The sequence below is a fragment of the Schistosoma haematobium genome, chromosome 2 (assembly GCF_000699445.3).
Source record: "Schistosoma haematobium chromosome 2, whole genome shotgun sequence".
Lineage (NCBI taxonomy): Eukaryota > Metazoa > Platyhelminthes > Trematoda > Strigeidida > Schistosomatidae > Schistosoma > Schistosoma haematobium.
In genome coordinates this window covers 14234718-14252327 of record NC_067197.1, presented here as the reverse complement: position 1 = coordinate 14252327, position 17610 = coordinate 14234718, and the positions used below count along the sequence as shown (strand labels likewise).

Below are 17610 nucleotides of genomic sequence, written 5' to 3'. Positions count from 1 at the left end.
CGGTTTTTGATGGATTTATAACGAGTTTAAAATTGTTATAATGAACGAATGAAATTACTCTATTGATCGATAACATACATGAACAATTTAGGATACTTTTATTTCACAGGTATCTGCTGGTACCCAGAAGGGGCTTACAAATATCTGCAGAGTACATAACACAAATATTTTGAATATATTGAGAGGCACACTCATCCAATGACAATGACAGTAAGAGAAATAGTCTTTATGATGAGAAGCAACAAAACATGTTATTAGATTTAGTCCAAGAAGAGTTTAGAGGAGGCATAACAGGGTCACGTATCCTAATACGATATCTAAAAGTAGTAGTCTATCGACGTTTGCAGACAAGTGTCACCATTTTACTTGTTTCAAATGCATACTATTGATCACCAACGTAGATGATCTATGTCAAAATGATTGGAGGCCTACTCGAGTTAGACGTGAATGGTGTGACAAACTAGCTAACGTCGAAATCACACCTCGTGGTCAGCACCTTACGTGGACTATCCCGCTGATGTATCAATGTACCATAGATGCTTTGAAGACTGTACAACACAGAAATATATTAGTTAGAGTAGATACAAGCGGAGGTAAGACCACTGCCGCATGGGCCAGTCATGGCATACGATTAACTGATGGGCGTTGGCTGTCCTTGAACTTGACGAGGATCGATGAGTTGTTCGATATTCAATGACTCAACTGCCAGATGACTTGGATAGGGCTCAGTGGAATTTCACTGGCCCTACAATATCAATAAAATTATACAAAGTAGACAACAGACTAATTTATAAATTTTATATCAAAAACACAAGTGATTGTAACAAATTACATTCAATTTAAAAATACATGAGGTTCTAAAATCACAACAAAATCACTAAACATGTTAGGTGTCATTGACAGTTTTGTATGGAAAGTGAAAGTTCCATTACAGCATTTCTGAATAGTCTTCAATGGGTTTACATTAGTTTTTTAACAAAATAAATATGATAATCGTATCATTTTTATCCAGGATATTCACCAACTGTAAACTCTTGCAGAATAGAACAATAACAAAATGGTTCTGTATAAAGTATGTGTAATTGATTCAACCAGTATCATACAATAATCTTCACTGCATCAATTTACATTATCTATGATCTATACAACTGGATCAATTGTTGTTTTATGTGTTTGTAATCGTTTCTGATGCGTTTGCACACCTTTATCTAAACCATTACATTCAATAATATCTTCAAATATAATTACATTGACCAGTTGATTAGTTTTATATTCATTTTTCGTTTTATATTTACTTTTATTTGAGTTACGTGTCAAATTTTTTTTAACTGATGTCTCAGTTAATGATGGAATATAAGCTACTTTAGTCCATGGTGTCCATGGTGTTGTAACAGTATTAGGATTTGATAAACGATCACTGTTTTTCTTGTCTAAATTTGATATATTTGTGTTGGTTGATAATTGATTTATTTGTTTTAGTGTTTTATTTGTTGGATTTTTTGAAAATTTATTCCATTTGAATCGAGGGTTCACAGCCAATCGAGCTGTCGAGCAGAAGAATAGACATAAAGAAGACTAATTGTAACAGAATGTAAATCCAAATAAAGTGAACTATTTTTGAAAAAGGCATTTTCTTTTTAAATTTGTTTTCGACACTGTTCTCAGTTAACTGATGAGGAAATAAAGATAAGACTAGTCGTATGTTACGTTTCTGTGCATAAGATTCAATAGCAAAGTGACTAATTGGAGTTACAGTATAGCATAATATTCACTATTGTTTACTTAATTAATAATAATATATATACTAAAATACTATTGTTGCTCGTAATTTCTCTAACATACAATCTGATTTAATTAAATTAATCCGATAGTTTTGCATAACAAACTGGGGTTAGATCGATAACAATTGAAAACCGAGAAGTATTGGACATAGATTTCGTCTTAGAATGTGACTTTCCAACTGTAGGCATCCAAGACTTTAACAAGGACGGAACTCAAGACCTTCCAGTCACGTAGTAAGCACTTGATTTTCAAACCCTGTAGTTGTAATCTAATAGTTTATAGGTCTCACGACAACCACTTGGCAATATTGCACCAATATCATCCTGTGCAATCGATGGTATTTATCGTAGTTCCTAAGTAGTTGCATTCTACTGCCTCAGACGAGTTTTGCGAACCCCCACTTACTACCAGTTTGACAGGGAAAGCTCTCATTTAGATGAATAGAGCGAAGAAATATTTTATGTCACTTAGTTTATCACCATGGCCTCGCACCAATATATATATATATATAAGATTTACGCCAATAACATAACACTAATCGAGCAGTGATGTAAACCATATGTATAATATTATATAAATGAAAAGCTGTGATAGGAAACCAACTGGACAAAAATTTCTACGCTCTATCGACAGTCTTATTTCAGTATTGTCTATCGTTTAGCTGACAGTTTTTTACGGGTAAAATATGGAGGCAATGTACGTGTGTTTTGCCATGGTTTTGTGACTGTCAGTAATGTGCACTAACGGCGCTACACTGTCTTGAATTTAAGTATTGTACCAGCTGATAGATCTGAAGCATTTAGTTTATTATAATTAGCTGGAAATATCTTAGTTTTACAATTTTACTTGTCAGTTTCAGGTTACCAGAAATTAAATGTTTTAGTTGTGATTTCATTTGTCTAAATTGCAATCAGACTGTCTAACTGCTAGCGGCAAAATAATGAAAACATAATGACTGTTGTAAGTATGGGGTTGTGGAAATTGTTGAGTTCAACTGAAATCAAGAATCGACCTCCACAATTGTATAATGACAATCCTCATGTGTTTACTAATGATTAACTTCGAGAGGAAGTTTTCAGAGCTTCATTGAGAAACCGTGATAAGTGAAATTCAACCATGTTGGTGTTAGGAAGTTACTAGAAATAATGGGAAATGGTCATGCATTTTGCTGGATTGATAGAATTGTCACAAAGAATCAAACATACATGACATTAGTTAGTAATCAATGACTAATTAGTATACTTTACATTCTATATGAAAGATATATACTATGTACTTTTGTTTCATTTCAATGTTTAATTTACACTTACCTTGTACTGTATGACAAATATTTTTAAAATCCGTTCGAATCCATTCTTCATCATTTTTAATAGGTCCTTGTGTATAAAACCATGGTGTAAAAAGATCATGAAAAAATATATTTAAAATAACAAAATTTTGTCCATCTCTTTGTATTTTTAATATATTAGCTGTATTCCATCGACCATATTCAGCTTCTAAACATTTCATAAATTCATTAGCAAATATTCGACTATGAAATGTTACACCATATCGATTACCTTCATGTGATACAGTATACCAACCTACAATTAGATAATATAGTAGTATAGTTATTGTTTAAAAAAGAATTTGACAATCTATTTATTTCACTAGTTGAAATCATGAGTCAATTGAAGCTAGATCTAAATAGAGCAAGAACAAACATTGATGCAGAATAGTATGAATTCATATTATTTCGAGGTTTCTCGTCAGCTGCTTACAAACCAAAATTGTGATAGAATTTTTACATGGAGATAGTGTGAAACAATTGATATGAGTGTAAATAACTTGATTACAATAATAACTATATATATATGCTAGAAACAGGTCAGAGTTCAAAAGAGGGGGTTAATCCAGGGTGGGTGGTGTAATAATTTAGTGAAGTTCATAAATTGTGTGATAATTGTAGAGATTAATGGAATTAAATAATGATAAGGTATATTATGTAATAATAATTAATTAGGGTTTGGAAAGTTGAGATGATTTAAGAGGATCAGGTGATGAAAATGTGTGAATAAAATTTATTTTAAGAATTAGGTAATAGGGGGGGGAGTATAAATTATCTTAGAATAAGTAAATGAATAAAATAACCAAAACACCAAACAAACAGAAACAAAAAGATTACCAGGGTAGTGATAAGTTTATTAAAGTCTCTTTTTGGATGCATAAGTCCGGTTTCAGTTTCTTAATTGCAATGGCTTCAGCAAAGCGGAGAGTGGTAGTAGTTCTTTGTCTATTGATAATTTTAAACGTGCACATAATATCGACGGTATGCCCGGTGTCAAGTAGATGCCGAGCTATTGCACCGTTAAAAGCTTTAGTCCCTCGCAGCGTCAAGTTCTTCGGAATATGCTCAGAAATGCGAACCTGTACTCTTCTCTCAGTTCTTCCAATGTATGTGCTACGGCACGTACATGTGAATTGGTAAATGCAGTTGGAGCAACTGAGGGGAGAGGACTTGTCGATTTTCGTTTGTTTCAGTGAGCAGTATGTTTTCCATAACGTAGTCAATTGGCTGCCGGGTAGGTCACTTTTAAAGCGGAATTAATTCTGTGATTGATAATTCCGGCGACTTCATCTCCTTTGAAGCGTAAGGATAGGAAGCAGGTTTTCTTTTCAACTGTATCATGTTTAATCGGAGGGTTTGTATTAGCATATTTGTGGATGAATTTATCCGGATATGCATTTTCACGTAGGCATTTGGTGATTGTAGTAATTTCTTCTTCGAGGCATTCTTTTGAGCAGATTTTTCGTGCGCGGTCAAAAAGGTTTCACACAATACCCTTTTTATAACTCATTGGACAGAAGCTATTAAAGTTGAGATAAACTCCGCTCCAAGTATTTTTGCGGTGAATGTGTCTTTGTAGTGTGCCGTCTGATGTTCGCCTAATTCCAATATCTAGGAAATGGAATTTATCATCAACTTCATGTTCCATGGTAAATTCTATATCTTTGTGTACTTTATTGAACAGACTAAGTAGGTACATGGAGTGTTGGTGATTTTTGCAGACAAGGAACGTGTCATCTATATATCTGCAGTAGAGTGTGGTACTGTCGATTGCGTGCTTCAGTTTCTTTTGTTCCAGATGTCTCATAAATATGTCGGCAAGAATTGGGCCTAGAGGGCTGCCCATTGCTATTCCATCAATCTGTCGGTACAGAACATTGTTAAATTTAAATTGTATGTTTTTTGTGCACAAAAACAGGAGCTGTTTAAATTCCTGGGGTGGTAAAGGCAGGAGTTCTGGATATTCACATATGATCTCTGCCGTTTCTTCCAAAAGAATATTTGTGAAAAGCGAAGAGACATCAAATGAAACCATGAATTTGTCAGAGACATTAAGGTTATCAAGTTTTTGTACAAATTCAACGCTGTCTTTCAAACTGTAGGCTGCTAGTTTTTTGCGGATTGGTTCCAAGCATCTAGTAAGCCAGCGGGCAAGTTTATGGAAAGGTGATTTGGCCATCGATAATATTGTTCTTATAGGGACGTCGGGTTTATGTGTTTTGGGTAGCCCATATAAGTATGGCAATTGTGACCCTTTTGGTTTAAGTTCGTTATATGTATGATTATCTATTAGATTTTTCTTACCAAGTTCTCTCAAATTTCTTAAGACACGCTTCTCTGTCGCATCTGTTAAGTCTTTCTGGGTATTGTCGATGATAAATCTGGTGGAGTTATTTAAAATGGATATTACCTCATTGATATATTCATCTCTGTTAAGAATGACTACACTGGAACCCTTATCCGGACGAAGTAGCATTATTGTTTCGTCTTTAATAAGTTTTTCCAATGCTTGATGGTGATCTTCGGTGAACACCCTTGAGTGTGGGATTGGTGTCGTAACATACTGGTTTGTGATATCCACTAATTTAGATTTAAACCAACTGTGCTCTTGCTCTATTTAAATTCATAAAGGGAACCAATTGCATGAAATTTCTGAAGCTAGATCACCATGAAAAACCTGAAAGCACTGGAAGACCGTTTCGTCCTAGCGTGGGACTCCTCAGCAGTGCGCGTTCACGATCCCGCCCCCCGCGAGATTCGAACTCAAGATCTATCAGTCTCGCGCGCAAACGCTTAACCACTAGACCATCTATGTACTTTGTAAAAAGTTAATAACAATAGAAACTAATTATTGTTTTAATAAATTTATTGAATAGATGAGAATTGTTGCTATTGTTCTAACTTCTTTTAAGATTTATTCAATTTGTATCGAAGTGTTTTGATAATGTTTCAAATGGAAGTATATCTGGTTAGTTAAATATGTACATTCATTTCAACAAGACAACTGATCTTTGTACGACAAGCTGTGAACTATATTTACAGACATTTAAACACTTCACTTTCATCTGAGCTTTGTGTTGATGATGGCGTTCAGAAGAATGAAGAAAACTCCACGAACAAACTATCCACCACAGAAAATAAAATTCTATCAAAATCATCCACCTGACCTACAAATTTTCTCAATCATCTCAACAAGAATTACAGTCTCGTAATATCAGTATCCAACAGATTTATTTTCTTACGAATGATTCTCTATGGAGAATTGGATAAAAGAAATAGAAGTTGAATGCAATATATGGATTGTCGTTGGTAGTAAAATTCAGGACTCACGTTTCATCCCATTGAGAACATACTTCAAAAGCCTATTAGGATAATACATGCGTCTTTTAATTCTAGTATTAGCCATAATCCATCTGTTCTACATGACGGACATAGGAGATTTGTTAGGGTGTTAGTATTTTATAATTGGCAATACTGACTGACCCTATTTAGATAACCACCGAACACTAGGTAGCAAGTTCAGTCATATTGAGTGTGAGACACTTACTCACTAATGACATTGGCAGATAATTGTGTAATATCGCATGTTGATTGAAATTACTTATCCAAATAGTTGGATGGAGTTTCAGTGGGCTAAAGGTTAAAGGCTTTCACTTTGATCTGAATTTCCTAGTCCTGTCCCATACCAGAACGAAGTAGGTTTCCATACCCTCTAGTTTTGTAATGGTTATTTAACCAGGATTAGTCCGTGATACGAACTTTAGTATTCGACATAACCTGAAACAAAATGATTACATCGAGTTGTACGGGACAGGATGAGCGTATGCTAACAAAAATCGATAAAAATCCAGGCAACAACTTCAACAAAAGGATAATCCAAGCTATCAAATAATAATATAGATAACATTTATGTCTCATTGATTTATATATGATGACGTTCCAATCTTTTACTACTATTCTTTTCATTAGAATAGTAAGGATTTCTCAATTAATTACTTTTTGATATAGTGGAAAAAGATGAATGAAATAATAGTGACGTGAGTAACAAAATAATATAGTGTCTTATGGAAATTTTGAAAGTGCTTATCAGTAGTGTTCAGGACTTGTGTTTCATCCTGCTTAAAACTTGACAGCTATATGTATTTACACCTCATTGTTAATATTTACTCTGAGGCTTAAACCCAGTACCTTACACTTTGAATGCTTAACGCGTTATCCAGTTAACTAATGAGATCAGTTAACCATTAGCTTGTGAAACAAAATAAGTTTTAACTCATTTGTAAGGACTCTTTTAATTTTATCATTGTTATTGATGTTAAGCGTTGCAATTGATTAATCTCTTTCGGCATATGTGGATCCTGAGCTCCGATATTGTTACTAAATATAGTGTTTTGTATTGGCAGTAGCTAGATATTTTTGTTTTCTCTCAGCAACTGATCATGGCCTAATTTTAACTGATATGTTAATTTTGCAAATAAATGATATTTCTATCTTCGCGAGACTACACTACACTAATGGTCTAAGAACTAGGTTCCATAAGGTAATAGATGTCTCAATTATTTGAAACATTTTCAGTTGACAACTGATCAGTTGTAATTTTTCAACAGACCACCATGACGTTTTAGAAATTTCTGATTTTTATATGAGTTATATACTTATATAAATTAATGTTTATGATTGTATGTACTTACCAGCCCACACATTTATCCCCCATGTCTTCTTAAACATGAATTACTTAGACGCATGATGTGTTAATGTTGACAACTTATTCACGTACTCATAAATTCTAAATCATATTTAATCATTCACTTGATTTACTATTCCCTGCTTGGATTGTTTGAAGTGAACACTTGAAATAACCTTCCGTTATATATATGAGACATTATTTTTACTGCTTCTACTTTGTAATATACAGTCAGAAGTTAGGACTTGTAGCGGTTTTAGAAACGAATAATAGAGATAAGTTATGATTGACTATCGACTTTCAGTACTGGTTCTTGAAGGTATTGATGACAAAGCTATTAAATTGAATCTTAATGAAATCATATATATATATATATATAAATGATCAATTATCGTTAATTTCATATTTGTGATCATGACTGTCATAATAAAAGTAAATTGTACCAATTTAAAAGGTCCAAATGTTAAGGAATAGTTGTGAGGTTTTTGTAACACTGTGATATGTTTTATTAAATAAACAAATTCAATTCATCATTGCTACTTACAAACCATAGGGTTCTTCGTATTTGTGCTTGTTGTATGATTAAAACCCTAGAGATTCTATCATTTTTACTTTTGTAAATGAGATTGGATAAAATCTTAACGTTTAATTAATTCAGTCAGAATAGTAAGTAATACTGGGTGACTATGGTTCAAATTTCACAGGAAGCATCAGTTGCCTTAACATTGCAGACATGATACTGGTTGTTACTTGATATATATATAACTCTAGCAAGAAAATGTTTTCTTCTTACTGTAGTAATCTCATTGAAGAAACACTTACGAGTCAAGTGTGAAACTTGTTATTAATAGCTGTAGGATAATTTTTTTTTCTTTATTAATCAGTAATCCTTTTAGACTTTCATAAACATATTGGTTATTTTGTGGAAGAATCTAATTCTTCAGCAGAGAATAACAGAAAAACTAATATTCATTGACATGAATTTTATAAAAAAGAAAAAGGATATCAGAATAATAAGTAGTGAAGGAAGACTTACGAGTATCCCACTGGAATTCAGCATCATCTGTATCAAATGAGTATGAATAGATAATAAACACAAAGTTACTTAATTTGATTAAGTGAACAACTACGAAGATATTTAAAAACGTATATACACATATATATATGCACATAGTTACATGAAAATAAACTGAATTTCACAAAAATAGTTTCGTTATTATTTTTGCAGCAATGGTTTGTAGATAATATCTGTCTTAAGATAAGTTGATCGCATAACAGTTCTCGCTATATTAATCACCGGTTATATGAAACGTAACATTTTTGTGGTGATGTCTTTGAAGCATTGTTTGAGTCTGGTAGGACCACTAAGTAAACAAGTTTGAGGTTAGGAGTTAAGTTGTAGTTAAAAGCAATTGATGGAGCCATCAATCCTTGCCTTTATGTTACGAATGACTAGTCACTCACTGCCTACCACAACGCGTAACTGGGACTGGGACAAGAATAGTAACAATGAAAGCTACTGAAGGCGTAAAATAAACCGCAACATGAGTTCATGAAATTACTAACTGTGAATTTAAGACGTATTAATCAGTGTACGTTTGGAAACTGATTGTAGTTTGTGGCTATAGACTGGGCGAGATAGGCCGAAATCTGTTTTAGTTATTTAACTGTATTTATCGACAATATTTTTTAGAACCTGATTCTGTTTCACTTCATGCTTCTCATTCTACCGTCTTATGAATTTCTTTTTAACTAAGTTTCTTACATTTACAAACTGGAATAAATATTGTCGTTTCTTCTGACCTGTTTTCCTCCTTTTTAGTATTAATGTGTAATGAAACACATCCCTAGTCTGATGTTGCTTACGACTAAACTCATTGAACAAATAGCAGTAAATTTTGTCAATATATGACAATTCACATCAATATTATCTTACCGAAAACATAAAGCTGAGTTAGATACTATTCGAATGAATTAGAACATGATATAGAGAATAAAATAAGTCAAACGGACTAATTTTCTTGAATATCTAAGCCATTAAACATTCATGTCATTAGTTTTCTGTATCAGTTATACTATCAGTCATTTGCTGCTTGTTTATTTCCTGAAAATATGAATAAGTCATCATGACAATCATAGATTTGTTTCTAATACTACTGTATCATCTTTCTACTGAATAAATAGTAGAAATGTGATTATTCCAATCGATAAATAACTCTATCACAATCTTATACCTCTACAAATGAACGTTTTCTTTATTACTTATTAGTATTAGGAAAACATGCAAGTAAAATGCATGTAGCATAATAATCTTTCATAGTGATTCATATACATTTTAAGTCAATTTCCACCAAGAAATGATATTATGGTGTGTGCTACTCATATTGATATAAGTAGTATATAACACCAGTAGGGAATGTAATGTCTGGCAGCAGAAGATGGGGAAGATCAAGGAAGGAAGAGCGGGACTAGAAAGCAATTTGTATGGAAATAGAAGAACAACGAAGTTCAAGACAATTATTGAACATTTTGCAAATTAAGTATTATAGTATGGTTTTTCTATTTTACCAAGTAACTCTGTAATGTTAGGCTGCATATAATTCGGTTGACCTCACTTGTGTTCTCCTTCACTACAATATCATTCCAAAAACTAATTGAAATCGAAAAAACTCTATACAATTACTTTGTTCAAGTTTGGGACTAGTTGACATTGTACACTCATTATCTTATTAAGTTGGAATTCAGGATCTACAAATTTCTCAATAAATATGATTACATTCAATCACTGATTTGACATGCAGAATTTCACATTTTTCATCATCAGTCTATTCACAATATGATACAATTTTCAGTCAGTAACAGCTATTAAGAATTACATAACTTTTAATTTGGTTGGTTTTACCATTCATATGTCTTCTCAACGGGACTTCAAGCAACTCACAATTTTAAACACGATTAGTATTAAGGTTGAAATTTTTTAAAAAAAAGGAAAGACTGTTGTTAATTCGATTATGTTGTGTTATTTGAACTGGATAGTTTAATGAAATAAGGATGTAATGAAATAAAAGATGTCAGATCGATAAAACGTTTATTCGACTTCCCTTATTAGTGTAAGATGAAATAAGTAGTTTGTTTATTGTTTTGTAGTGTTTTGATGTGGTTATTTGTTTTTATTTTTCTATCAAACTGTGAAGATCTGCGAATGTGTCTTTGTATAGGTATGTGTGTGACACTGAAAAGAACAACAATCCACAATAAAAATCGTCAGAGGAAATAATTAAAAGTTGATCAGTATATGATAAATTGAACACTTTTTGAATGTTTTTGTTTATGAAGACTTTTCTTTTTAGTTTGGATTGTTTTTTTTTTAGTTCGAAGTGAAATTTCAATTTATTTATTTCACGGATAAAATTATGCAGTGAATGAATAGCAATTATTTTTCTGTTTGAGATCATGAATCGATTGATGTCAGATCTCCATTGTGTTATGACGGGATGAAAGGTTAAAATTTGATTGATTTATTCATTATGATTTTTATTCAACAGTAATTCCTTTTAATTCACAGAGTGTAAGTTTCGTTCACAGACTAGGTGAACTCGTCTTATTGTGAAACTCCTCAGCAGTGCGCATTGTCGATTCTGCTTGCGTGAGAAGCCGTAACCAGTGGTTCTAATCCATGTCAGGTAGAGACAGGCATGTACCTCAGTACAATGGAAGATGGTCGCGAAATTTCGTAGATTTGTTAAGGTTAGACACTAAGACCGTTCAATACAGGCTCAGTGGTCCAGAGGTTAGGCATTCGTGCGCAAAACGGAAGGTCCTAGGTTTGAATCCCGCAAACGGGATCATGGATGCGCATTGCTGAGAAGTGCCATCATAGGACGATACAGTCGTTTAGTGCTTCTAGGTTTTCAGTGGTGGTCTAACATCAATCGGTTCATGATCTCGATCAGAAACTTAGTAATTTCGATAACCCTATACTGATAATCATTATTTCAAGGATTTTCTAGTCCTGCAGACTTGTAAAACAAACAGTAATTCATATATTTTTTTGAACTTCTTGGGGAACTATTATCTTTACAATATTTATTCATTTCTTATATGCCTAAAATGATTAACATCAGATTATTTAACATTTCATCTTTAATAAAACAAAATAAACTTTGATTGATTGTTTCAAAACATTTGCAAACTAAAACATTATCTCAATATTTTTTATCACAAGAAGTAGATTACGCACGTGTGAAAATCGGAAATGAAAGATGTTTCATTATATTAAGTAAAATAAATGAACATATCTATACGTATTTATATACGGTATCAGTGGTCTAGAGGTTAAGCGTTCTTGTACGCATGACTGAAGGTCCATGGTTCGATTGCCGGTTGCAGGATCGTAGTTGCAAACTTATTTTACAGACCGAATCAAATAGATGAGGGACTATAATGATGATGATGATGATTATGTTGACAATAATGTTATCAATAAAGCTTCGTAGAAGAAAGCAGACAAAACATCTCAAGACGTCAGTATATTAGACTTTTTTTTCACAAAATTTGAACACTATTCTAACAATAATGATGATAATAATTATGACCAATGACTTACTTGGTATCGGTGTAAATATTGGACATTCATGATAACATCTATCACAAGCTCGAAATACTTGAATTGTATAACTAACTGTCAAAAATACTATAACCGTGACAATTACTCCAAGTGGTATACCCCATCTTAAACCTGGCCTAGAAAAAAGAAAACAGAAATTTTTGTATTATAAGTTTAATACTCAAACTAAATAATCGATGAAAAGTCCATAACATTATTCTGTTTAGTCAAATAAGTAACCGAAATTAATTGATTATGTTAACAGTTTTACCCTTAGGCTAATTTTATTGATAAAAATTATGATTAAGATTCTTTAAAAATTAAGCTACCAGTCTTATCATGCAAATATTCTGTTATTCAAAATGATATAAGCACTATTTTTTAATGATAATCAAGCTTCATGAATTTTACAAGGACTTCACTAGATCTGAAATAATGAAGATTTTGAATGAGACTATAGTTTATGGACGATCAATGAGTTATGGTTAATTGACCTTTAGAATATCCTTCTATTTTTTTTAGGGTTATATGAAGATTAGAATTAGGATTCGGATTTATAGTTGAATGTTTGGGTTGAAAATTAGAGTTAGGGTTACATCATGAACTGAAATGAGCTATAATGACAAAATGCTATTCAATCACATGAATGAATGGATTTCACGTCAAAATCCAAGATCTGCTATCTCAGATCTGATTGATTCTTTTATAAATTATAGTTCCATCAGATTATGTTCTAGCTCATTATTAGAAAACTTTGAGATAGATGAATCCTTAATTAGCAGTAGTTACTTGAAATGTCAGGCAAACATAGTTATGACAAGAACTATAAATGTAGTCCCTTCAAAATTATCTTTATTCATATAGTATTTAGTGTTAGATTGTTCACTTTATCGTAGTGAACTAATAAACGTTCTATTTCGAAATGTTGTCCATGGAAAATAATTTATTACCAAAATAATTCAAGTAAAAAACAATGAAACAAATACTCTGACAATAACAAACATTCCGATAATTTTATTAAATATATATGTATAGAAGTCTCTAATTTCCATTCTGTCATGTTGAATAATTACTGTTTCCTTAGCTTTTACGAAATTATTATAAGAAAGGGGTTAAGTTAATGAGTCAATTGAAAGTAGATCACCATGGCAAACCTGGAAGCACTGGACAGTCGTTTCGTCCTAGTATGGAATTCCTCAGCAGTGCGCATCGACGTCCCGCCTCGTGAGATTCGAACCCAGGACCTATTAGTCTTGTGCTTAACCTCTAAACCACTGAGCCGGTTGGCATCCAACGGTGTTAATGTCTAACTTCAACCAATCCACGAAATTGCGTGACCGTCCACCATTGTCTTTATTGAGTTACTATCTCACAACAGACCTGGTTGAACTCCACTGGTCACTGCGAAATTGTCGTCTTATATCAGTGTTGTGAATAAATTCTGAAGTTTATATTATGAAGAAACGCTATTCGTAAGATATACTAGTTTGATTATTAGTAGGAATAATTAAGTGATATTTGTGAATAAGTCGATTACTGTTTACTATTACTCAGTTATTGAACTAAGTTATTACTGACAGACAGTTGGAAATTGATTGTCTAATGCTGTTCAACGTTTGAACCAGTCGTTCAGATGATCAATACTCAGAGTGATAGTTATGTAGGCATGGAAGAACCAATCATTTTGTGGGGACAGTTGCATTCTTTGAACTAGGGGATTTAATCATGAAGCTTTCATCCTTTCTTTAAACAGCATCGTCACTACAAAATTCAGTTAGAAGTGAGCTATTCGAATTTCTCCAAATATTACCATCAGTCTGTCCTGTTAACTTTGATTTCTGTTTCTGTTGTTAACAGTTTTTCCGTTACAAAAGCAATCAAAATCAAGGTCTAGTAAGACAATTAGGCATTACGATTGAATCACTCAGTTCAGCGAACGCAACTCCATCAAAACCATGCCCATCAGCTCCTAGTTTTCTCCAACCTCTCAAGATTAGTTATTAAAATTAGTGTCATTTTCTATTTATCTAAACAGGTTCTCACACTTACAGGCACTGAATTTTTGTGATTATTTTATCTATTTGTTCAATTTTTATGAAAACGAGCAATAATTTGCAAGATCTCTTTCGGTAACTCAAAGGCAACTTCGAAGGAAATTCTTTCAAAATTTTACCAACACAAACGGTATAAGTGTTCTGCCTAACTTATTCATCAGACTTAAAATGTACACTATTTCATTTCGAACATGCATTACTATCTGTACCCTTCGTGTACACGCATTATCACCTCGGCGTCAAGCAGAGAAAACAGATATGTGACATGTGCATCACTGCGATGTGGTTAACAAAATCCACACACGGGTTTACGTCATGTTAAGTCAGTTTCAGATTTTGTTAACGGTAAAAACTCTTCGGAGTTCATTAAATGGTCTTCAAAGTAACGTTTTCTGTTTAACTCCATTAAATGGTCGGTTTTCATTGTTCGACATATAAGTAACTTGCCAATTATTCATTTAACAAATACCTAATTATCAGTATAAGGTTGTGGAGATTGTTGAGTTTTGATTAAGATCGTGGATCGATCAATTTCAAAACGTCATTGAAAGCCCGGAAGCACTGAACGGCCGTTTCGTCCTAGTACAAGACTACTCAGCAGTGCTCATCCACGATCTCTCACGCGGGATTCGAACCTAGGACCCTCGGTCTCGCTGGTGAACTCCTAACCTCTAGACCACCGAGCCGGCATCCAACAAACACTAGTTTGACGGAGTTAAACAACTATTTACAAAATCATCATATTAAAACACTAATATGTGTATATATCGATTCTCTTCAGATTTTACAATTATATATCCAAATTCGTAATCCATAATATGGATAAGTCTAAGGCAATATACATCTTTTAAAATTATAGCGTGTGAATTTAGGATTGTGAAATAATGTTGAGATGACCAATATGTATTGTTTCCTTGAATAAGTTTATACGTTATACGGAATTGTGCGATTAATGACCGGAATAATTATAGGTTGGATAGGGTGAGTGAAATGATAATACAATTACAGATTCGGTCAAGCGTTTAGTGGAAGAAATAATAAAAAGGGTGAGTGGTAAGTAAACTAATCATGTATTCGGGAGATTATTAATGATATTAAACAAATCATAATAACAATAATAATACTACTACTAATAATAATGATAATAATACAAAGATATATGAATGAAGATAACAAAGAAAGTATATATGACTAACAAAGGTTCTAAGCAAATTGGTCAAATTATAACATTCAGTAGTTAAGACTGCAATTGATTAATTGGGCCTGAAATTGGTCAAGGTAAGAGTAGCGGTTGAAGATATTTCTTTTATACACGTAGCTTCAGTCTTTTCATCCGAATGGCTGCTACTTCTGTCGTTGGAAGGACTTCGAGTCCGACAGACTGGTAAAAAAATACTGACGTGATAAATTATTGTGAAAGGTTGGGTTATACTGGCACTATGATCAGTTTGCACTAATTAAGCCAGTATTGAGCTGTTCATTGTCTTCACTACACCTTTGCTAAATCAAGTGACTACTTCATAAGATCGCTTAAGAAAAATGAAAGCTTAAGAATAGGTAATTATGGAATCGTAGTTCTAGAAAATCATAAATAATATTAAGTTGTCATTCATCTAACAGCAATTTGTTTCCACATCATACTGGTTTTCTTCAGCATTGGTCCCACGAGACCTATTTACTCTAGAATAAACGTTTATCTGTTTACTTTTTTTTAACGCCACTCAAATTCTATTTAACTTGAATTTACTTCAGTAATGATTATTAAATCATTGATATTTATATTCGAAAAAAATGGGAACGCATTAACGAATACTTTTCACAATAAAACAATTTATCTTTATCACAAAAGCTTTAAAATGAAGAATTTCACCGACTGACTTATCTATTGCTTTACATAATCTGACTTCGAAGATAAACAACAGTAATGAATAGATTGGAACTCTTTTTTTCTTCTTGGCTTTCGATAAATAAATTGAAACTCTTGAAGAAAATATCTGAATAAAGAATATTCTTCTCTTCATATTCACATCAAGTTCTACATTTATAAATGCAAGTGTAGGTTTCAAAAGAATAGTCAGATTTAAGACAAATAATCCAGCATAGGAATATAAAACATTTTGAAATAGAATTGTTCATGTCGAGATGATTAGTACCTAATGTTAACTGGAATAGGTCTATGCAATAAATGAAATTACAAGGTTGATAATATAAATAAGGTTGATTAATCCAGAGTGAAAGAAACTATTGTGTAGTTGCAGATCAAATCAAATTGTTTGGTCAAAGAATACTTAGTGTCTACAATAATATGGGATAATAAAACGGGATAATAGGTAATCAAATTCTTGGTGTTTTCACAAGATTGATGGCAATAGTAATTGTGATAATTATTACAATAATATATAGCATATAATAATAACAGAAGTTACCTAAAACCATTGTAAATTACGAAAATATAAAGGAGAAAAGATGTATGTAGATCAGTCAAAGTAGATCATCCCATAATCAAGATGACTATTGGCTTATTACATTTGAGTTTGAACACGATAATATGAAAAGTGATTGAACTTAGTCTTTTCTGTGCACAAATCTGAAGCATTTATTATTTATTTCTAGAAAACCTAGACGGTATTGTTTCTACGAATAGTTTGACAAAAATTGTGCACCTAGTATAGAGAAGTCATTACATGTGAGAATTATATTTGAAATAATATCAGCGTTTGAAATTTAAATTATTCCAACGTTTCATCTAGCTAACATGTTCGGATGTCTTCAGGTTGATGATTTTGATTAGTACCCTGAAGAAGTTCAGAAAAGTTGGCTGGACGAAACGTTGGAATTATTTAGATTTCAATCACTGAGATTATTTCAAATATAATTTTCACATATAATGGTATTGTTTCTGCCTTAAACTTGGCCATTCATTCAGATTACAGTTGAACGTGATTAGAAGAAATTGAGAAGAATATTCTTCTTTTACATATTTTTGTTTTGATAAAATGGGAATCCTTTAATCACTAAATGTGAATAATAGCAGTTGTGATGTATAGTAAACGATATCAAATACATATTAACAGTTCTATAATTCAATAGATATTTTGACAATTGCATTTAGTAAATGTTTATTATATAAGTGAGAATTTATTGAATGGTGATAAAT

At 32.4% G+C, this 17610-nt stretch overlaps 1 protein-coding gene across 1 annotated transcript in view; it reads right to left on the bottom strand.

The window, feature by feature from the left end:
- Window positions 1-803: 803 nt before the first annotated feature.
- MS3_00006265 (uncharacterized protein) overlaps window positions 804-17610 on the bottom strand; it is a 52658-nt gene continuing 35851 nt past the window's right edge. The window contains exons 3-6 of the mRNA XM_012942447.3: window positions 12400-12536; window positions 8830-8856; window positions 3093-3365; window positions 804-1544 (exon numbers count right to left, since the gene is read on the bottom strand). Coding sequence (XP_012797901.3) covers window positions 1141-1544; window positions 3093-3365; window positions 8830-8856; window positions 12400-12536 — 841 coding nt within the window. The 3' untranslated portion in view covers window positions 804-1140. The remainder of the gene's footprint in view (window positions 1545-3092; window positions 3366-8829; window positions 8857-12399; window positions 12537-17610) is intronic.